The sequence below is a fragment of the Prionailurus bengalensis genome, chromosome B1 (genome assembly GCF_016509475.1).
Source record: "Prionailurus bengalensis isolate Pbe53 chromosome B1, Fcat_Pben_1.1_paternal_pri, whole genome shotgun sequence".
Classification (NCBI taxonomy): Eukaryota; Metazoa; Chordata; class Mammalia; order Carnivora; family Felidae; genus Prionailurus; species Prionailurus bengalensis.
In genome coordinates, this window is record NC_057344.1 from 105294684 (window position 1) to 105319007 (window position 24324).

The window sequence follows — 24324 nt, forward strand, 5'->3', positions numbered from 1 at the left end:
GTTCACTCTGATATCCCTGAAAATGAATCACCATTGAAGCAAAAGCTAAGAGAATTAAGACAAGAAACAGAAGGATGGAACCAAAAGTTCTGGGCAAACCAAAAATTGACTTTTCATAAGAAAAAAAGAACTTGTTCACTCAAGACTAAAAGCTTAAGGCCTGGGAACTGAAGCAGAATCGGGTCAAACAGCGATATTGAATGAGGGAGAAATGGCTGACTTTTACAGGAATTTTTTTTTTTAATTTTTTTTCAACTTTTATTTTTTTTTTGGGGGGACAGAGAGAGACAGAGCATGAACGGGGGAGGGGCAGAGAGAGAGGGAGACACAGAATCGGAAACAGGCTCCAGGCTCTGAGCCATCAGCCCAGAGCCTGATGCGGGGCTCGAACTCACGGACCGTGAGATCGTGACCTGGCTGAAGTCGGACGCTTAACCGACTGTGCCACCCAGGCGCCCCTACAGGAATTTTTAAGTAAAAATTTTCAGGAGCACATGTATTATAACAGAGACTGGTACAGCCCAATTTTGCCATCACCTTCTTCATGGGGAAAATAGCCCTGGAGGTGATTTGGAACAAGCTTAGATTGAAATAAAAAAGAAGACCAGAGCCTACCCTGACCCACCCATCCAGTGTCCGAGTTTCCACAAGAAGCAGCTGGTTTAGGAACTCATACTATGAGGGTTCTAAAAACCTGTAAGTGATCTGTGAAAACCTGTAACCCCCACACTTTCATCATGCAGGCCCTGTGTCTTATGTCAGTGAAGGGTGGGCTGGGAGAAAGTGGGTCCTGGTGAGCCGTGGGCCTTCTGGCTATGTGCTGACTGTGAATTCCAAGCTGCCTCTTGGTTACAGATGTGATATTAAATAGAGCCCAAGCACTGTGAAAAAAAAATCTTAATTGACATGCAAAATATGTGAAGGATCACAGGAAATAAGACTACTCTATCAAGATCCTAAAAAAAGCTATCTCATCTGCAATTTTGAGTCTAGAGAATTGAGCTAAAGCTCATGCTTATCTTAAAAAGTAGTCAGGCCAATTTACTGTTTCTGACTATGTCTATATTTAATAAATTCCTTATTTCAACATATATTTGTTCCAAATCGGAGCCTACTCTATTTATCCCAAAGAAGTTTCAATGTAACCTCTAATCTAACTTAGTTCTTTTTTTTTTTAATTTTTTTTAACATTTATTTATTTTTGAGACAGAGAGAGACAGAGCATGAACAGGGGAGAGGCAGAGAGAGAGGGAGACACAGAATCGGAAGCAGGCTCCAGGCTCTGAGCCATCGGCCCAGAGCCCGACGCGGGGCTCGAACTCACGGACCGTGAGATCGTGACCTGAGCCGAAGTCGGACGCTTAACCGACTGAGCCACCCAGGTGCCCCTAACTTAGTTCTAAATGCCTTTGATTTCTTAATGCATGATGTTGATAAATTTTTATATTCATAACAATAGCTAACGTTTATTGAGCATTTACTGTGTATGTGGTAGTATACTTTATAATGCATTTATTTTAATATAGACACTAATATTATCCCCATAATTCAGATACATTTATTCATTTAACAAATATTTATTGTTCTGTACTACTCACCAGGTATAGAGGGTAGAGCAGTTAAAAAAAAAAAAGGAAAGTCTCTGCCCTTGGAGAACTTTCATTCTGGTGGGCGAGATAAACAGTAAAGGAACAAATACACATATTTTATGTGGTGGCCATAAGAACGCTCCTTGCAGATCTCCAACAACATTACTGACCAAGGGTTCCAGTTCTGGTGCACTGCAACCCCCATCACTACATTTGTGCCTAGGCTGCCTTCCACGGTCAGCTGCCAGCCAATGACTGACTGTCACAGTGACACTAAAGTGGAACTGTTTCAGGGAAACGCAGGGCCTCTCTTACAGGTGACTTTGGCTCCAGGATCTTCCAACAGCTTTGCTGCATCTTCCCTAGACTGTATGGCAGTGTGGGGCAAGTCCATGCACTTCCATTTGAAGTCTCTTGGCTCTCCCAGCCTGCTATACTCCTTCCCCTTCTTCACTCTTTTTTTTTTTAAGTTTATTTATTTATTTTTGAGAAAAAGAGAGAGAGAGTGCAAGCAGGGGAGGGGCAGAGAGAGAGGGAAAGAGAATCTCAAGTAGGCCTAACGCTCAGTGCAGAGCCTGATACAGGGCTCAATCCCATGACCTGAGTCAATGAGTCTGAGGCTTAACTGCCTGAGCCATCCAGGTGCCCCCACCATTTTCACTTTTGAGGGCATTTTTCCCATTAAATTCTTTCAGATATAACCCCATCTTGGCATCTGCTTTTCTGAGGACCCAGACTAACATGTTATGTTAGGGGGTAACAAGTGCTATTAGAAAAAATAAAATAATAAGTGTTAGAAATAGATGCTCTTAAATAAGGATGGTAAAGGAAGGTCTTGGGCAGAGAGGTAGCACTTGAGCACATAAAGAATTGGGGAAAACTGATCCACAGAGTGAAGTAAATTGCTTGAGATGACATCACTGATTGGTGGTAGATCAGTAGATAGCTAGCACCTTCAAACAACTGCTTTTGTATGTTATTTGTAGGTAAGTGATGATAAAGAAAGTGTAATGGGAGTATCTGTTTAGATGACATTTCACATTACAAAATTGTGTACATGCAGAATCAGAATCTACTTCCAAAGATGTGAGGAAAATCCTGCAGAAACCACAGCATAACACAATTAATTCCTGTACAGGCTAGCCCCTATTTCCTTTCATCCTGCTTCATTCTGGTGTTCCCATTTTGCCCTGTTCCTTTGTATTTATTTTGCTAGTGATGTAACTTCTATACTAGTTTTTTCAATCAACAGTTTTAAAATAGGGTATGACATTGAGTTTATCTTTTTTCCTTCTTTTTCCGGTCTTGTTTCCTGAAACATCTCCATCTCCTACAGTGCCTAAGTTGGCACTGAAATGTGTTTCAAAATATAACACAAGTAGAAAACTAAGCACATTCTTTTTGGATCTTAGCTATATAACATCTTAAAATTAGTATATTCCCCCTTTTTGCCCATATGGGCCAAATCTTCCTATTGATGTCACACTATATTGAGAAAGCAGAAGAATCTTTCTATTCTAGGTTAAAATCTAGCCCTTCCATCTAAGGAATTCTAAGAGACACACCCTATTCTTTATCTAATAACACTCCAGCTTATGCCAGGGAAATCTTGACACAGTTTTACTTACTTTTTTCTTAGTTTTTGAAAGTTTAACTTTTTTATGTATTATAATTTTCTAAATATTCTTTGATATATGTATGAAGTGCTTTGATCAGTTAGTTCAGAATCGATTCCCCTTGCTTGCTCTTTCGGCAAAAGCTGGCACTCTTCCATCTTTCATAGAAAGCGAAGTGCCCTTCTTCCTACAGAGTAGAGCACGTGGAGGTTGAAAGTATTTTTCATAAGAAAAGAATCGTTCAAAGCAACACTTTCCTGAGCTTAATAAAAAGCAGTCGTAGCTGAGAAACTGCAATGATGTCATGCAAGTTTTATCTTGCATAAGCAGCAGAGTGAGGAAATTCCAGAATTAATAAGTCTGCTGGTACAGCTGTGCCCTGAGTTGGAAAGTTCAGGATGTTCTTTTCATACTCACGACTGGACATTTTGCTCCACATTAGCCTTTGTGAGAATAATTGGCTCTCTCCATTTCCAAGCTGCTAAAACATTTATAAATGGGCCTATTTAGAAAATGTAAAAGTTTAAATGGATTCAATAAATGGTCATTTTGACTCAAAATGATTGTTTTTATTTGCCTTGATTCTGTAATAGCCAGTAATTAGTTATTTTAAATTATCAATTACTTTTGAATATTGAGTTAAGAAATGCAAACTCCTGACTTTGAGAAATGATTGAAGAGAGTGGCCTTTTAACGATAACTCTAGTTATTAATGTGGCTGTAGTTATTATCTAGAGAACAATTGGCCAGCTGATCATCAGGAAATTGGCTTACATAAAATAGGAGATATAATTTCATGATCCGGAAGTCTGTTGAACAGTATAATGGAAATTGAGCGGGTTCCCTCTAAAGTTTTGAAAAGCAGAAAATATTTTCATTTAAAGGAATGGCTTTGGTGTATTATCACACTAGATGACTTCTTTCAACCTTATGGTTTCTTAGTGTCCTGCATTTCTTTCCTCTTTCTTTCCTCCTTTTTTTGCCTTTATAGGGGAAAGAAAAGGAAGATGACACAGATTAAAAGCAGAAATGAGCAAATTTAATCAGAATGCACTTTCGTGTTTCTCAAATTTCAGAATTAAACATGCATGTTGCTTGTTTTATTTAGTTCACTTTCAACACAGTCTGAAAGCTCAGCTTCCTCTGATCATGAGTGCCTGAAGGACTTTGGAGGGATACTTGGAAATTGTTCAATTTATAGCTATAGTTTCCCCAATTGAGATAATGGAGATTTATTATTATTTTATCTAATGTAATAAAATAGTTTAAGGCTGAATTTTATTCTGAAAGACAAGATGAACAATGACTTTTTGGAGCATATATTTTAGAGCCAGACTTATCAAGTTCTTTCCCTTTTGAGCTAGAATTAAGCAAATCATCTGAGTTCTCTAAGACTTAATTTTTCTATATACGATTAAGATTACTTATAATACCTTTCTCACAGGATAATTATGCAAATAAAATATTTAGAATATATGTTAAAAAGTCTTTATAAAGCCATGAGTATAGTGCCTGGCACTTACTAATCCATCAATAAAAGTTATTTTTATTCTTTTACTTTTTCTTTTAATTTTCTTTCTCCTTTCTTCTGTTTGTCATGTATACAAATCTGGCTGGAAAAGATGTCACAGTCTTTTTGCTGTTCTAAAAAGACTATTCTGTTTCTTCAGACTTTGAAATATTTAGCTGTTTTTCAGGTCAGTGGAAACCTAATTAGAATTGCTTTCAAATTCTCGATTGTGTAGCAACCAGAGTGTGAAATTTTGGCGTTTCTAAAGGTGTCAGACAGCTGAACTAGAATTAATAGATACTTCCAGGAAAGGAAGAAATACAATAGTGAACAGAGTTATTCCATCATTTTGTATCCAATCCTAAAAAAAATATTTAGGATTTTCCCTTTTTAAATATTCCTTTATGGTACTGGGGGGTCGGTACTGTTATCGCTGGGCCCCTTTTGGTGGTTGACAGAATGGGGATACTGAACATAGAGTTTAGTTATTTGGAGATAGCTGAAATCATGCAATAAGATTTCAATTTAATGAAAAATAGTAACTCATCTCAAAATACTAATAAAAATTAAACCATTTCATCATAATGCATCATAGAATATGACTCATTTTTATTTTTTAAAACATTAAAAATGGGCAAAAAAATGGTATGGTGGGAGCCTCACATCTAGCTTATCACAGATGCCAACATTACTATTTTAAAACAGGTAAACACCAAGACATAAGTAAAACTAAGTTATATTTTAAATACACATTTAAAGATATATTTTAAATTATACAAATTCTCTACAACTTCGGTATATGTAAATACAATACTTTGATATTGCTACTTTCTAGGGATTGCATTTTTTCATAAGCAATTAAAAAAAATCTCTCTGCCTTCAAGTCTAAAGGATGATTAAAACAAGCACCAATTCCAACACTGCATACATAGATTCTTTTTTAAATATGTAATGTTGTTAGGTGGCATTGCTTTGACTATGCACTCTCCTGCCTAAATTTAGTCTGGTGCATAGTTTTCTGTGGATGAGACATTCCTTCTTTGGTATAAACATCTATTACAGAACTCTTAACTAAACTAAAATGACAATTGATTTTTCTTTTTTTAAATTTTTAAATTTTTAATTTTTTAATGTTTTTATCTATTTTTGAGACAGAGAGAGACAGAGCATGAGCAAGGGAGAGGCAGAGAGAGAGGGAGACACAGAATCCGAAGCAGGCTCCAGGCTCTGAGCTGTCAGCACAGAGCCCAACGCAGGGCTTGAACCTACTGTGAGACTGTGAGATCATGACCTGAGCTGAAGTCAGATGCTCAACCAACTGAGCCACCTAGGCGCCCCTGATTTTTATTTCTTACTAGCTCAGTCTTACACACTTCCTCTATCATATTTAAAAAAAATTTTTTGATGTTTATTTATTTTTTTTCAATGTTTATTTGTGTGTGTGTGTGAGAGAGAGAGAGACAGAGACAGAGCACGAGCAGCAAAGGGGCAGAGAGAAAAGGAGACACAGAATCTGAAGCAGGCTCCAGGCTCTGAGCTGTCAGCACAGAGCCCAACGCAGGGCTCAAATTCATGAATCACAAGATCATGACCTGAGCTGAAGTCGGATGCTTAACCAACTGAGCCACCCAGGCACCCCTCCCTCTAAAATATTTTAAGACACATCTATATATTAGTTTGAGCCATTAATACCAATATGTTCACATATATCAAGATTGATACGTTACTACATTGCTTTCAGATACTTTTGTGCTTATCCATTTCTTGTTTTCATTTGTGTTTTATGGCATATACTCCCTAGTACTTAAGGACTGAGTAGAATTTAAAGATTCAAGGAAAAAAAGTCACTAATTCTATTTTCTTCCTTTGTATGTATGTGTATATATATATATATATATATATACAGGTATATATAGGTATATATATATAGGTTATATAGGTAACCTGGTGATTCAAAGCCAGTCAAAAATTACAAGGTGGTTTAGAAATTTTAAGAATGACTAATGAAAAGACTTCATCCAGATGTGCTATTTTATCCTGGTCACCAGAAAGGAAGAACCCAACCCTTTCCTCCTTAAAAAATGTTTATGCATCGTCTTCCATAGCTTTCATCCATTAAATAAAACTCCAAATGAGTCTAAATATCTTGCACTGCACTTTGATTCTACATCATTTTGAAAATTTGTTCAGGACTAGCAAATATTAAAGGAAAAAGAGATGAAACCTTTTGTTGTCAGTTACTCTTCTGGACTTTCTCAATGAAAAGGCCGGATTATTTAGACAGAGTGAAAACAACATTATGAATAAAGACAAGTGAGTTGAAAGTTTTTAAAACAAGATTTCAAATTGTTTATTAGTGTTTGAGATGAGATCGAATTTAAATGTCATAAAAGGAAAATTGCTAAATTGCTATTAAATTATTGCTACTAATGAAGAGTGTAAGTGGATTTGCCAGTAGGTAGAATAATAAAACAGCATCATTTATGGTTCTAAGTTTTTGTGGCACATACAACTTTCTTTTCATAGGTCTTCTGTTTCTGGTACAGTGGTATCCTCTGTAGGTTCAGTTGTTATCACTATAGGAATATTCTCAGATATCCATCCCTTAGGAGTCCTATTAAAGGACCGTCTGCCAGAAAGAGGATTGGCAAACCCCATAAACCTGGGATCTGTTAGGAGTAGTAGCTCAAAATCTGGAACCTTGAATTTAACCATCTTTGATGCTTTTTCAAAACCTCCAAATGGGGTGGCAACTCTGTGGGAAGTGAAAAAAAAAAGGATATATTAATTAATTTTCAAATTCACTTGCCAATAAATAGAAAACAATTTAATTCATGATTTTATGGGCATGTCGTTATGTTATATTCTTTGTATGATTTTCAGGTTTTGATCTCTGAGTCAAGCATTTTTTTTAAGGACTATGCTTTTAAGATAATAAATTGGTGTAAATTCCTTTGTATGTACTTTTAGTTGATGACTAAATTATCTATTCCTTACACCCTGAACTCCCTGAAAACATTTCTTGCCTTTGTGCCTTTGCTACCAGTGTTTCCCCTGCTTAAGACATTTCTTCCTTGCCTTCTCTCCACCTGTGTCCATCTTGTGGCCTTTAAGTTCCAACTCCCCTCCAATTATTCCAGCCCACACACCCTTCTTTAGCCAAATTCCTGTAGCATCCATTGCTTTATGTCAGTTATTTGGTGCTTACGATATGGTACTTTGTATTGTTAGCTTTTTTTTTTCATAATATGATTTGGTTTGAGTTTGGGTTTTAATAATATGGTTTGGTATAATTTGTGAATTATAAACTCTTTGAAGACAAATAGTATGTCTTTTGTATCTTTCTAGCTCTACCTCAAAACTCTCAATATTCTGTTTTTCTTTTGAATAAAGACCAACTTCTTATCTTGGCATTCAAGGTCCCACATAAAATTCTAGCTGTGTTTGATTTAGCCATTAATTTATTTATTCATTTAGTGCCAGGCACATTTTCAGTGTTAGGGGTATAGCAGTGAACAATGTAGTCAATGTTTGAGCTCTTATATTCTAACAAAGGAGACAGACAATAAAAAAATAAACATAAGACAAAACATTCAAGACTAATGAGAGCTATGCAGAAAATTAAAGTAGTATGATATAATAAAACATAAATGAATGACTAGATAGTCAGGGAAGACTTCTCTGAAGAGGTGACATTTAAACTGTCATCTGAGGATGAGAAGTTAGCCATGGGCAGTACAGCTGAAGCACATCAGCATTTCAGGAAGAGGGAGTAGTTAATGCAAAGAATCTAAGGCAGAAATAATGTTCGGGAAAAGAAAGAAAGCCTACATTGGTAGACCAGTAGGTAAAGGGTTGGTAGAGAGAAGAGAGGACAGAGGGGTGTATTGTACGGGACTTTGTCCAAATAAGGAATATGAATTTCATTGTCAGTGTGAAGGGAAACACTGTAAAATGTTAAACAGGGAGTAGTGTAACGTGATTACATTTTTGTAAAGTTTACTCTGGCTGCTCTTTCTCTGCAAATAGATTATAGGAGAACAAGAGTGAAAGGAGAGACGACATTGTGACAATTCAAGTGAGACATGATGGTGGCTTGGATTTCAAGTGTTTTCCATGAAGATGGGAAGAAGCAGGTGGTTTCAGGATGTGTTGAGCAGAGTCAACAAGATTTTTTGATAAAATGGATAAAAATTGTGGGGGAAAGAAAGAAACCAAGAATTGGTTTTATGTTTAGAGTTTTAGCAACTGGCTGGTGGAATACAGAGAGAAACAGGTTGGGTGTGTGGGTGGAAAACAATGTTGACATCCTAGTGGAAGGTCAATCATGCTGGTTTGCCCTCTTCTCTTTCATGCACCCTTTGTTCCAGCCAAACTGAATGCACGGCTTGCTCTTCACCTTATTCTCTCCTACCTTTACTCATACTCCTTTTCTTTGTTGGCATACTCCTATACTTCTTGCTACATTTCTAAATCTCCATTAGGTTATAACTGTAAGTTTTTTTTTTAAATCATTTTTAACATTTATTTATCTTTGAGAGAGAGAGAGAAAGAAAGAGTGCAAGCGGGGAAGGGGCAGAGAGAGAGGGAGACACAGAATCTGAAGCAGGCTCCAGGCTCTGAGCTGTCAGCACAGAGCCTGATGTGGTGCTCAAACTCATGAACCGTGAGATCATGACCTGGCCCGAAGTCAGATGCTTAACTGACTGAGCCACCCAGGCACCCCTATAACATAAGTTCTAATCTGCACTTCCAAGTTATCTAGTTCTTTAGTATGTTATTTAAGTAACATACATAGCTTTCTTCTGGAAGCTTTCTCTGATCTCCCACAGCTAAAAGTAGTTCTTTCCCCTCTAAGTTTTCATGGACTCTATCTTTACCTCCCATCTCACCCCATTTCCTATTTTCCATTATATCCATTGATATATCTGCTTTATTTTTTGCCAAACTGTACTCCAGGAGGACTGGAATTCTCTCTCATGTATCTTTGTAACTCATTACAATATATTTGTGTAATGCATTGTACCTAGAAGATCCCCATACACATCTGGACAGTGCAACTGGCAAGACTATACAGATTCTCCAATAATGTGGAAATTATTTTAAAGCCTGGAAGAGATCTGATTTTGTTTGTAGCTCAGTCACTCTGTGATCTTTCTTGAATACCTTAATTTCTGTGTGGCAATAGTGAGGGGCCATGGACTCTAGTTGGGTAAGGAGAAAGTGATTGATGGACTTTGAGAGATGGGATGGCTTTAACATGTGGGGCTAAAGTATTATTGAAGGAAAGATGAAAAAATGAAAGGTAAAATTACAATGTGATAGAGAGTGGAATGCTTGAAATTGAGATTTTGAAAGAGACACAGGTATTGGTGACGACAAACTTTAAGAAAAACCAAGAGTGACTGAGGGATTGAGAAAGCTATCCTTAAAATGAAACAAAGTCTTCAAAGGGCGGAGAGTTCAGTGGCTCGTACATGGATCCTGAAGCCACAAAGAAGTAAGACAGGGATAGTACTGGGGAGGAAGACAGGGAGCCAGACACTAAAATCTTCAGTGAGGGGAATGTCTACAAAATGAATAGATTACACTCAGATATCACCTCATGCCAGTCAGAGTGGCCAAAATGAACAAATCAGGAGACTATAGATGCTGGAGAGGATGCGGAGAAACAGAACCCTCTTGCACTGTTGGTGGGAATGCAAACTGGTGCAGCCACTCTGGAAAACAGTGTGGAGGTTCCTCAAAAAATTAAAAATAGAACTACCCTATGACTCAGCAATAGCACTGCTAGGAATTTACCCAAGGGATACAGGATTACTGATGCATAGGGGCACTTGTACCCCTATGTTTATAGCAGCACTCTCAACAATAGTCAAATTATGGAAAGAGCCTAAATGTCCATCAACTGATCAATGGATAAAGAAATTGTGGTTTACACACTCAGGTATCACCTCACGCCAGTCAGAGTGGCCAAAATGAACAAATCAGGAGACTATAGATGCTGGAGAGGATGTGGAGAAACGGGAACCCTCTTGCACTGTTGGTGGGAATGCAAAGTGGTGCAGCCGCTCTGGAAAGCAGTGTGGAGGTTCCTCAGAAAATTAAAAATAGACCTACCCTATGACCCAGCGATAGCACTGCTAGGAATTTATCCAAGGGATACAGGAGCACTGATGCATAGGGCCACTTGTACCCCAATGTTCATAGCAGCACTCTCAACAATAGCCAAATTATGGAAAGAGCCTAAATGTCCATCAAGGATGAATGGATAAAGAAATTGTGGTTTATATACACAATGGAATATTACGTGGCAATGAGAAAAAGTGAAATATGGCCTTTTGTAGCAACGTGGATGGAACTGGAGAGTGTGATGCTAAGTGAAATAAGCCATACAGAGAAAGACAGATACCATATGGTTTCACTCTTATGTGGATCCTGAGAAACTTAACAGGAACCCATGGGGGAGGGGAAGGAAAAAAAAAAAAAGAGGTTAGAATGGGAGAGAGCCAAAGCATAAGAGACTGTTAAAAACTGAGAACAAACTGAGGGTTGATGGGGGGTGGGAGGGAGGAGAGGGTGGGTGATGGGTATTGAGGAGGGCACCTTTTGGGATGAGCACTGGGTGTTGTATGGAAACCAATTTGTCAATAAATTTCATAAAAAAAAAAAGAAATTGTGGTTTATATACACAATGGAGTACTACGTGGCAATGAGAAAGAATGAAATATGGCCCTTTGTAGCAACGTGGATGGAACTGGACAGTGTGATGCTAAGTGAAATAAGCCATACAGAGAAAGACAGATACCATATGTTTTCACTCTTATGTGGATCCTGAGAAACTTAACAGAAACCCATGGGGGAGGGGAAGGAAAAAAAAAAGAGGTTAGAGTGCGAGAGAGCCAAAGCATAAGAGACTCTTAAAAACTGAGAACAAACTGAGGGTTGATGGGGGTGGGAGGGAGGGGAAGGTGGCTGATGGATTTTGAGGAGGGCACCTTTTGGGATGAGCACCGGGTGTTGTATGGAAACCAATTTGACAATAAATTTCATATATTGAAAAAAAAAATGAACAGATGACCTCAACAATGGCTGAACAGATAGTACATGGTGTCACATGGTATAGAATCTCTGTCTTGTTTCCCATAATTTTGTCTTCCAGTAATTTGCTCCTCTGAAGAGCAGCATGTTTTATTTTATATTGCATCTATATTCAAGATGACTCACCTTATGATATTTTCCCCAAATTGCTGTGGAAGATATGGATAACAACAGGTCACTGATTGGTTCGGTAACCTCAGCCTAAGTTAGTACTCAGCAATCATATCAGTATAGACTTTCATGTCCAGAGTAAAACTGTTACTCTGGAGGTATAAGAGAGATCGGTTTAGAAAGAATTTGAAGAACTTAGATTATCATTCAGGTCCTTTATGATTATTGAACTTCAGAAGGCATAGTGATGATGAAAGCTAATATTTATTGATTGAGTACTATATACCAGACACTTTTTAAAGTGCTTCTCAAACTCTCTTGGTAGGGGAGTCACATTGGGATCTTGTTACAGTGCATCCACTAATCCAGTCAGTCTAGTGTATATCCTGAGATTCCACATCTCTAACCAGTTCCCAGGTAATGCCATTGATACTGGTCTGTGGATCATACTTTGGGTACAAAGGCTTTACATGATTTTTTCGTAAATCCTCACAACCTTATAAATTGGTTCTACTTCTATCCCTATTTAATAAATAAGCCTGAGACACAGCTAAGCTAAATGACTTGCTCAAAGTCACCTACCTATTAAGTTATAGAACTAGGATTTATAGCCAGGCAGCAAGACTCATGGGAGGCCTGCTTTTCTAGTCACTATCCTATACCACACCTTGACAAGAAAATTCTTAAGGAATATTGGGCCTTCTGAGATCACTTTCTAAGTAGAGATGTGTGTTTAGGAATGTCAACCTACCTGGGCTTTGTCTAAGTGATATAAAACCAGGTTGCTGTCACATTCACGATACAACTAGCTGATTCAATATCCCATATTTTGTCATTTGATTTACTGAACTGAAGGGTCTTTATGACTCAGATTTGATTTAAACTTCTTATTCTTGGATGTCCAAGACAATCTTTTATCATTTTAGAAGCTGGCTATTATATAGCAATAGTTTGTTCATTTGAGATTCATTCATTTATTCATGCAACAAATTACTGATGGTTTATTATGTCTAAACACCCTATCTGTGCTAGGAGTTCAAGGATGGAAAGATTGCCGTAGGTCTTACAGACAAGTAAAAAGTGAAACACGGGGAAGAAACAACACATCATTGAATATGACAGTTGCTCCAAGGGAAGAGTATCTATGCAGAGAAGCTTAGGGTAAAAGCACCTTAGTCTGCCTGGTTGGTCAGTAACCACTTCTTAAGAAGCCTAGGGTAAGGACCAGCTACATTAATTTGTATGGTCCAATGCAAAATAAAACCTTAGAGATTCTTATTAAAAAAAATTGTTAAGAATTTCGAGGTAAAGACAGCAAAGTACTGAAACCCAAGCAGAGCCCTTCAAAGCGTGGGCACCCCAGGTGACTGCACAGGCTTCACATCTATTCCTGGGAGTTTAAGAATATGCACATGCTCACAAAACTTAATGGGTAATCATTTCACAGTATATACACATATCAAGTCATTATGTAGTACACCTAAAACTAATACAATGTTATGTGTCAATTATATCTCAGGAAAAAAAAAATGATTAGCCATGAGTTGACTGTTTAAGCAGAATGGCTGTTACATAGAGGTTCATTATACCATCCTCTCTTCTTTTGTATATGTTGCATATTTCCCATTACTAAGTTGTTTTGCTTGTTTGTTTAAAAAAAATATATATGTTTATCCATTGGATGCAAGAGGCTGGAGTTGAACATTTCCAGAATTAGGCTGAATTTGGCCAATTCTTAAAAAACCTTAATTTCAGGGGCACCTGGGTAGCTCAGTCGATTAAGCCTCTGACTTCAGCTCACGTCATGATCTTGCAGTTCATGGGTTCAAGCCTCATGTCAAGCTCTGTGCTGACAGCTCAGAGCCTGGAGCCTGCTTCACATTCTGTGTCTCCCTCTCTCTCTGCCCCTCCCCTGCTCACACTCTGTCTCTCTCTTTCTCAAAAATGAATAAACTTTAAAAAAAATCTTAATTTCAAATCTTAATTTCAGAATGAATTTTGCTCATTTATTTATTTTTCTAAATCAAAGAATAAATGTTCTTCTGCCACTGAAATCTAACATTTGAGTTTGACATTTAATGAATCACTTTTTACCTTTTTGTTCAGTTCAGTTTTGTTTTTCCTTCCCAATTTGTAGGTCATTTTCTTCTGTTATAAATGAAAACATTCCATTCTGGTCCACCACCCATCTCCTACCTCCTACCAGCGATCCAGTGAAAGATTGTTGTTTGAAAAGCTGCGTTTTCTTTTCTTTGGCACCAGAGAGACTATATCCTGTTTGTTTGAATGTTTATTGCCCTCAGGATACAAAGTAAAGTCTATCAACAGAGATGTTAAAGAGTCAATGTGAGAGATCATTTGTAAGATTTTTAAGATCTCTGTAAATAGTGTCAAGTTTTAGTCAAAGGTAGTGAAGCAAAAATTTCCACTTAAAGATTTGGAATGTTCTATTAAAAGATGACTGCGCATCTCTATAATTCTTGTAACAGAAATTCTTCAAACATAGATCTGACTTAAAAATGATTTTTACACTTTGTCATCTGTGCGGTGAATAATAAGCATGTTTCACTCAGATTCACAGTTAATAGATGCTTTCTTGATTATTTTGATCGATCAGTAATAGGGTTGCATTTGTTAAGACTAATAGTGCTTGACATATAATATGCCCATAGTAATTACTGATTATTCTATAAGGTAAAGAATTATGTAAAATGGTTGTATAGAAATTAAAATAAATATTCTACTGAATACACATGCATGTAATACATTTAAAGCCACTTCTATAATCATAGATATATACAGATGAGGAAACTAATATAAGGAGGGTTTAAGTGACATACTCAAAGTCATACAGCTTTTTTAAGAAGAGCTGGAAAGCTCCTTGCTCCTAGTTTACTTTTCTTCACATGTTAAGAAGGCTTAACATAGTATTACTTGAATAAAGCATAATATTTAAATAAATTAAAAATGAGTACAAGAATACAACGTTGTTTTAAACCATGGGCCATTTTGAATATATGATTAGACTTTGGAGCCAATTCTTACCCAGTTCTTTATCACTGCTGAATGATGTTAGACTGTGTCTTACCCTTATATGCTTTATTAACAATATACAGGGATCGAGCCCCACATTGGGCTCTGTGCTAAGCCTCTCCCTTCATCTGGCCCTTCCCTGTTCTCTCTCTCTCTCTCTCTCTCTCTCTCTCTCTCTCTCAAACACACACACACACACACACACACACACACACACACAATATCTAACAACTATGTATAATAATATGGTGTTACCAAATAATATTATTTTACTCTTTGCAAAGGAATTAGGGAATATTTGGAGACTGCTTATTTCCCTTCCTTCCTGTTGCTCTATTTTATTTTTGCAAAAGTGAAAGAAAAGATATATTAGAAGTAAGTCTTATAATAACATTTAGTTAAGAAATAGAACGGAAATGATATATCTTATTACATTTTATTTTTAAATAAATGTTTTTTTCTCATAATCTTGAGTTTTGTTAAAATAAAGTCTTGGTAAATAACCTGTAACAGAAAAGGTATTAACCCAATTCGTACCTGGAAATTATTTTAACCTCTCTTTTACATGGCTGGAATGTGTTCTAGACTAATTTGATGAATGGCTTTTATCACATCTAATTTATAATAGATACCTATTGAGATTATTTTGTCTATGTGATTTTTAAAATTTAGTTGAAGTATAAGATGCACTAAAAAAAGTATACATATCATAAGGCAAAATTTAGTGAATATTATTTATTTTCTAATTATTTGATAGTAGTATAAAAATATCATAATTTTTATGTTGACCTTGTACTCTGTGGTTGTACTAAATTTATTTACTAATTCTGATTACTAATCTGCTGCTTTTGAATTTCCTACGGACATAATCCTGCCATTTGTGAATAAGGATAGTTTTATTTTTCCTTTCCTATTCTTACACCTTTTGTTTATTATTATTATAATTTCATTGTCTAACAAGTGTCAAAAAACAACTTCTCTGTCTGAAAATGTGTATGTAAGTGTGTTTTTTATTTTAACTTTTACCTTTAAAGAATATGTTCACTGGAAATAGAATTATAGGCTGGCAGTTATTTTTTTTCATTTTTAAAGTGTTATTCCATTGTCTCCTATAATTCCAGTTGCCTTATTTTTACCCTATCTGTACTATCTGTGCAAAGCCTGATGTGGAGCTTGAACCCAGAAGCCATGAGATCATGAGCCAAAGTCAGACACTCAAACAACTGAACCACCCAGGCGCCCCCAATGTTTTCTATTTTTAAGTAATCTCTACACCCAATATGAGGCTTGAACTCACAATTTTGAGATTAAGAGTTGCATGCTCTACCAACTGAGCTAGCCAGGCTTCCCAATTTTGAAAACTTCTTAGCTATTAACTCCTCAGATATTGTTCTGGCTTATTTTCTCTCTTATTCCCTCATAAGACTCTATTGGCATTTTTTATTACTGTCCCAAGTGCATCTTCTGCTATTTTACTGCATTTTGAGTCCTTTTGATCATTTTCTGTATCAGTTTATGAATCCACTCTTCAGCTGTGTTTCATCTGCCATGAAGTCTATTTGTTTAATCTTTAAAAAAATTATCATTAAATATAATACAAATACAGAAAACTGATTAAAATGTACAATAGCTTATTATAAAGCAAATAACCTTGTAACTACTACATGTGTGAAAAGTTTCTCCAGAAGCCCACATGTGCCTGCTCAATCCCAATCCTCTCCTGATGCTAGTAGTAGTAAATGTTTTGACTTTATGGTAATATAAGTTTATAAAATATAAAAAAAAACCTTTCTTTATCTGTTAATAACCCACATCTGTATCTCTAAATACTCATGGTTTAGTTTTGCCTGTCTTTTTAAAATGTCTTTTAAATCATTTTTACATATGGATTTTCCTTTAATCTGTTCCTTGCATTTATTTATTGAAAATACTGGATCATTTGTCCCATAGAGTTTCCCACAGTCTGAATTTTACTGATTATATTCCCTTGGTATTTTTAACATGTTTGTCTGTTCTTTGTATTTCCTATAACTTTTATATGGGGCAGAGGGAGGAAGAGAGAGGGAGAGAGAGAGAGAGAAAGAGACAATCTTAAGCTATGAGCTCAGCACAGAGCGTGATTCAGGGCTCAATCTCATGACTCTGATATGACCTGCGCTGAAATCAAGAGTTGGGCGCTTAACTGACTAAGCCACTCAGGCACCCCAGTCCTTTGACTTCCTCATTTCAGTTATTATATGAATACTTCATTTTATTTTGCTTCATTTTACTGAGCTTTGCAAATATTGAATTTTTACAAATTAGAGGTTTGTGCCAACCCTGTGTCAAGAAAGTGTATTTTTCCAACAGCATTTGTTCATTTCATATTTCTGTGTCACATTTTGGTAATTCTCACAATATTTCGAACTTTTCATAGTTATTAAACTTGTGGTGATCTGTGATCAGTGATTACGACTTGCTGAAACCTCAGATGATGGTTAGTATTTTTTATCAATAAAGTATATTTTAATTAAGGTAGTACATGTTGTTTTACACATAATGCTATTGCATGCTTAATATTTCATAGTATAGTGTAAATATAATTTTATATGCACTGAAAAAACAAAAAATTCATTTGACTCGCTTTATTGTGATAATTTGCTTTATTAACAGTGCTCTAGAACTGAACCCACAATATCTCCAAGTTATGTCTGTATATTTTCACTTTTGTAGAATTTCCATTTGATTTTCTTTTTAAAAACATTTCCAGTCTGCTGATATTCTTTGTCTTGTTATCTATTTTCTTGAACATATTATTCACAATTATTTTAGAGTATCCAACATTCCAATAATTGGATCTTTTGTGTGTCTGTTTCTTTTATTATTTTTCTCTTTATTTTTAGTCATTTTGTCTTGTCTCATAGTATGCTTGTCTCACACTATGTCTCATAGTAATTTTAATTGACTGATAAGCATGTGTACAAAAATTGTAGAAATAATTTGAGTCTTGGAATGGTGTTCTCTTCCCTCCAGAGATGATTTACTTTTGTCCATGGCAGGCAGTTTGACATAAAGGAATTGATTTTTATCCAATCTAGGATAGGATATATATCTTATATCTGCTAGGACTCTCCCCCTAGCAGACCCTATATTCCTGTTTTTGGCCTTCCCAGATTCAAGATTGATAAAGGTTTGCTCACTCTTTCTGCTTATTCTTAGTTGTTGCCAATAAATCAGCAAATGCCTTAAGAGGAAAAGTGGTACCAAATGTTGGGTTTATATCTCTAAATGTCCCTCATATCTAGGATTTTGGCCTTCAAGTCCTTACTTCATTGGTAGCGCTTTTTTTTGTTGTTGTTTTAATGTTTATTTTTGAGAGAGAGAGGCAGAGCGTGAGCAGGGGAGGGACAGAGAGAGAAGGAGACACAGAATCCAAAGCAGGCTCCAGGCTCTGAGCTGTCAGCACAGAGTCCGACGTGGGGCTCAAACCGATAAACTGTGAGATGGTGACCTGAGCTGAAGTCAGACGCCCAACGGACTGAGCCACCCAGGCTCCCCTCTTGGTAGCTTTTTAATCACTTTATAATAACTAGCTTTTCTACTTATTTTTATGAAGTTGTTCTAATATAAACTAGTCTTCCATATCTGGAAATAGATTTCCACTTCCTACCTATGTAACTTTTTATACTCATTTATTTAGCAAACATTTAAGACAAAGATCATGATTATGTTGTTTGTTTCTTAAGTAGGCTTTTCAAGCAATGTGTGAAATAGACAAGACCTTAAACTTGTGTAGCAAGTTACATATACTTTAAGGACAAAAAGAATCTTAAAGCTACCGGTTAGGGATTGCCTACGTATCATCCTATTTTGTTTCATCTATTATTTGACAGTAATAAAGAATCTAAGAATATTGCAGCATTATTTACAACAGCCAAGATATAGAAGTAGCCCAAGTTTCCCTCAATAGATGAATGAATAAAGAAGATGTGGAATAAAATATACACAAAGGAATACTACTCGGTCATAAAAAGGATGAGATCTTGTCATTTGCAACAACATGAATGTGCCTAAAGGGTATCGTGCTAAGTTAAATAAATCAGAGAAAATTCACTTATATCTGGAATCTAAAAAAAATAAAACAAATGAATAAATAAACAAACAAAAAGCAGAATCAGACATATAAATACAGAGAGCAAACTGATGGTTGCCAGAGAGGAGGGAGGTTGGGAGCATGCACAAAATGGGTGAAGGAGAGTGGGAGATACAGGCTTCCAGTTTATGTAATGAATGCCATGTGAATAAAAGTACAGCATAGGGAATATAGTCAATGGTATTATAATAGCATTGCATGGTGACAGATGATAGCTGTACTTGTGGTGAGCATAGAATAATGTATAGAGTTGTTGAATCACTATGTTGTACATGTGGAATTCACATAACACTGTGTATCAACCATGCTAAAATTAAAAAAAAATTATCATTACTTATTTGCTATCTCATAAAATCAGTGAAAGTGACTAAATAAATATTGGCATATGTGTATGAAATGACATTTGTACACATTAAAATGATGTAGATGCACATTTACTTATATCAAATTATGCTCATAAAAGAATCTAAGAATACAGTAATATTAACATTAAGCTGTAAAGTTTTTATTTCTATATTGATGTATATATAACAAAATAAAATTTTCTCAAGTAAAGGAGAAATATTAAGAGGTTCTCTCTCTCTCTCTCTCTCTCTCTCTCTCTCTCACACACACACACACACACACACACACATGCACACACCCAATGTTACATTTACAAAAGCCTTGATTTAACACAGGAAACTACAGTTCCTAATTGGATGGTATTGTGTTCGCTGAAATAGCACTCACTTGGTATTTATACAATCAGTAAGCATCTGTTTATAGCCAGCCCAAATGTACCAGTGTGTTTGTAAAACTGGAAAACAAACTGTTCAGCAGGCATGGGGTGGTAAAGCCACAAAATACACCGGAAGTCACACAGCATCTCTAAAGCACTAATCTCAAAAACAAGCCTCAATTATTTCATTATTTTCCATTTTCCCTTAGTGTTTTACTTTTTATAATTTTCTACCTTCCCATTTTGGAAAAAAGTTATATCATTGATTAGAAAGGGCCTCCAATCTCCTTTCCTTGATACATCTCAATCCCTCCTTAAATTCTATGGTATACCTCATTTATGCAACAGAAATATACTAACTACTATTAGTAACATATATAATACTATTAGTATTACTAGTAATGCTAATGAGTATTAATAATGGTAATAATAGTAATAGTAGTAATAATGCTAATGTTAGGTGTAATCCTAGGAGATCTATTACTAATAATAGGCATAATATTAACACCACTATTATAGTAGTGTGTGAAAACTAAGTATAATTTATAAGTACTGAGGAAGGTCACTAATTAAATGCAGGCTTTGTGGTATTCTTTTGTAAATAAAAAAGTTACTCCTTAATTTATTAATTTTCAAATGAATCGTCATTAAGCAGTCTATTAATTGGTTCTACTTTTCTATGGGTCCAAAACAGCATACTGGAGATATTTTACTCTAAAATGAAAATCAGGGGCACGCTCAGTCGATTAAGTGTCCGACTTCCGCTCGGGTCATGATCTCATGGTTTGTGAGTTCAAGCCCAGCGTGTGGCTCTGTGCTGACAGCTCAGAGCCTGGAGCCTGCTTCAGATTCTGTGTCTCCCTCTCTCTCTGCCCCTCCCCCGTCACATTCTGTATCTGTCTCTCTCAAAAATAAATAAACATTAAAAAAAAATTTTAGACAAAAATCAAATGATCAAAGAATGGATTATAAGACCATTAAAAATATATCTAAAATAGCCATGGGAATTATTAAAATTGGATAGCAGGGAGAAATAAATATCCATTGTGAATACTATCATGCAGATATTATTTGGCAATGATTTTGGTAGCATAAATTTTGGTTTATCCATGTGCTGGAGTCTTGAACCACAAATCCTTAAGTTACCTTTAATCTGGTTTAAAAAATGTAAATTGGGACCTAGAGTTACACAGTAATTCTCATTGTCCTATATGTAATTTCTGAAATTCTTGAATAGCATTGTCATTTGAAACAACACATAAACAGTAATATCAACCTTTGAATGAGAAATTATTAGTTTTTGGAAAAACTTTTTAATAAAATTATGTTAATAAAAATTTTTTAAAAACATTCTATAATGTGGGAAATAATCTTGATGTTGTAACAGTGATAGTTTCTGAATCACTGCCTTCATTTTTATACTAAAAAACCAGGATTTGCCATATTAATAATATTGCAAAAATGAGTCCTTGCCTAGGCTTAGGAGTTACCCTATATTGCCATTTTGAGTCTCTTCTTAAAAGAAAATTTCTTTTTCTACCAGAAAATTCAGTTCTCCATACCATGATATAAAAGCCTTGGTGTTGCACGCCAACAGCGTCACCCAGGATAATTGGATTACCTGTTAAAGCTCCTGTAATCAGGCAGTTCTGCCTTTCCTTCAGGCTTGAAAAATTTAGGGTATAAAGCCTCTAAAAGCTCCGGATCACCGCTAATGGCTTGTTCCCAGGGAGACTGATAGTACTTAGGGACAGCCGTGGTGTTGAACTTTTCAGGAGGAATTTCCTTCAGTGGTCCAGAATATCCTTTGGAAAAATATAGCAAGAATAAATAAACACAGAGTGCCTAGGATTACAGAACTCCACCTAACATTTTACCATGTTTAATTTTTCAAGCGGGGGTGAATTTACGAAGAATGCATCCTTTTTATGATCTCTCAGACAACAGTCTGAAACTGTAAGACATTTTTAACCCCTTTAAATTTGTGGAATTTTCAGAAGAAACCACTTTTGTCAACATTTAATTATACCAAATCATACAGTTATTTCTTTCTTGATTATCTTTAGTATGTATTTGTTCAATGAAACTATTCATTTAATTTTAAAAAGTTGTTTCCCTTACATTAATTTATAGTAGGCTTTAGTTACCACAGTGAATGAATTAAGTTAAAATTATATATATTGAGTGCCTACTGTGGTTCAAGTGCTGGGGAAATAGCCATGAAGATAAAACCTCCCTCCTCTGGGAGCTGATTCATTAGAGGTAATACTTAGGTCTTGTCTATCTTAAATCGCTGAGTGATCTGCAAACCGTTTAAGCTTCAGAACGGTGAAGTAATTTGTTTTCACTGTCTTAGTCAGACCCTGATCTTATTCCCTGAGGAGTCCATCCCATGATTACTTTGTTCCTCAAGATTTCTTAGGTAACTTTTCTGCTTCCGGTCTCACTTCCTCAACTTCTCGCGGGAGCTGGAAATTTTTTTAAGTGCCGTTTAAAAATCACACGAATTTCTGGCATAAACTTTAAATCATGTTCACATGCATCAAGTGACATTCTTCAAGTTATTCAAAAACAGCTGTGTACTCTCCATCTACACTACCATACTACCTCATTGTGTCGTTTGCATAATTCTCTTTTCCACTGTCAAACCCTTTACCATTTGGTCACTCTTACTTTTTTAAGTTTCTCTGATTCTCTTCTCTAAAATGTTTTCTATTTTCTTCTGTCAAATCACACCTATCCTTTTGTTACGCTAAAGAGTTTATCTCCTCCAACAAATCTTGCAGTTATTTGTTTGCACTATTAATTTTCTTCTGATTGCCTCCAGTATCTCATGATAATCTCTTCTAATAATCTTTTTTTCTGCTTGCCACTTAGTTACTCAAAGCTCTTTTCTTATATTATACATGCTGCCTAAAAAAATTCCATTTATATTCATGGCTTTGTAGCCTACATATTGATGATTGCACATTTTTAAATCCCCAAGACTTTCTGTTCAACCACCCATTACATTTGTCCAAACAAATATTCCCCTGCCATCCTTTATAACCTGGCTAGACCTATGTGTGCCTATTTCTAATATATTTAGCTTCTTCTTCTATACTGGTTACCTTAATGCTATCACTACCTTCAGATGCCCAAGACAGAAGCATTATGCTAAACTTTCCCTCATTCCCACAACAAATCTCTAAGTATTACCATCTGTGCTTTTTAAGGACTTCTAAAATAGTGGCTCTTAAACTTTGTTGCTGAATAACTTTGGGCACATATTTAAAATGTGGATAGTGGGCTCTTCCCTCCAGAGATTTGATTTCGGTAAGTCTCAAGTATGGCTTACAAGTCTTAGGAAAGGGATTTGCAAAAAGAACATTGGGAAACCTTGCTCTAGAAAATTCCCTCTATCTTCTTCATTTTTGTTACCACTGCCTTGGTTTAAGCCTTGACCATCTCTTGCCTGGGCTTTCACAATAGCCTTCATACTAATCCTTTAGATCCCAACCCTTCCCCCATGTCCCACACTACTGCCTGACTGACCTTTCTAACTGGAAAACCTGATCCTGTCACTGACTTCCCTTTCTCAGGGTGCTAAGATGGCTCCCCATGACAAAAGTCTAAATTACTTAGCATTGCACATGTGGCCCTAGCCCCATCCAGGGTAATGTCCTGCCATTCTCTTGTCCCTTTAATGCTCCAGAACTTGGGTCCACTCTACCTGAAGCTTGTTGTGTCCCCATATGATTCCCTACTTGTTCCATTAGTTCCCTGTGCCTGGAATGTTTTTCTAATTCTTGCCACCTGCAAATTCCTATTTTAAGCCTTAGCTTGAAGTTACCTCTTCTATCTAGCCTTTCCTGTCTCCCTCAGAAAAGGAGAGTTACTTTCCTGGCATTTTGCATTTGTATTGTAAACATAACTCCATTATCATAACTATTACATTTTAATGTCCTCTTCCTTTCCTAAAAGTGATCAAATGTCAGCCATCTAGAAACTGGAAATTTTATAATTTTATATTTTTAAAAATTCCTTGAAATCCCACTACCCCAATACAGTTATTTTATCTGTGTATTTTGTCTCAGTATTTTTCCACCAATAAACATAATGATCACATAACTATAATTCTAGTATACATTCTAGTGTATTTTATTCCTAACCAACTTTGCTCAGGATACTTTTGAAGTTTCTACATCATGTTTATAATAATTTTAAAGGTTTTATAATCTTTGTTACATTGAGGGATGACAAGGGGTCTAATCTTTTCACATTTTTTTAATATTCCAAGTTTCCCAATTTCTTTTTATAAATAGAATTAACTAATAACTTTTCTGATGTGCTGATTTATAGGAAAGAATTTGCATATGTTTAAGTTCTCAGATACATTACATTTCAGCAATGCTACACGATAAAATTTCTTGTTTGATTTTAAAATAATGTCTTTAAGATAACATTTCAGTTCAAAGGAACTTAATTCCTGCAGTATTATGGCACTGTAATACTCTTATTGATTCATGTTT

The 24324-nt window shown here is 35.9% G+C and overlaps 1 protein-coding gene across 1 annotated transcript in view; it reads right to left on the reverse strand.

Moving 5' to 3' along the window:
- Positions 1-7033: 7033 nt before the first annotated feature.
- MYOZ2 (myozenin 2) overlaps positions 7034-24324 on the reverse strand; it is a 42478-nt gene continuing 25187 nt past the window's right edge. The window contains exons 5-6 of the mRNA XM_043569559.1: positions 21435-21618; positions 7034-7470 (exon numbers count right to left, since the gene is read on the reverse strand). Of these exons, the coding sequence (XP_043425494.1) occupies positions 7236-7470; positions 21435-21618 (419 nt within the window). The 3' untranslated portion in view covers positions 7034-7235. The remainder of the gene's footprint in view (positions 7471-21434; positions 21619-24324) is intronic.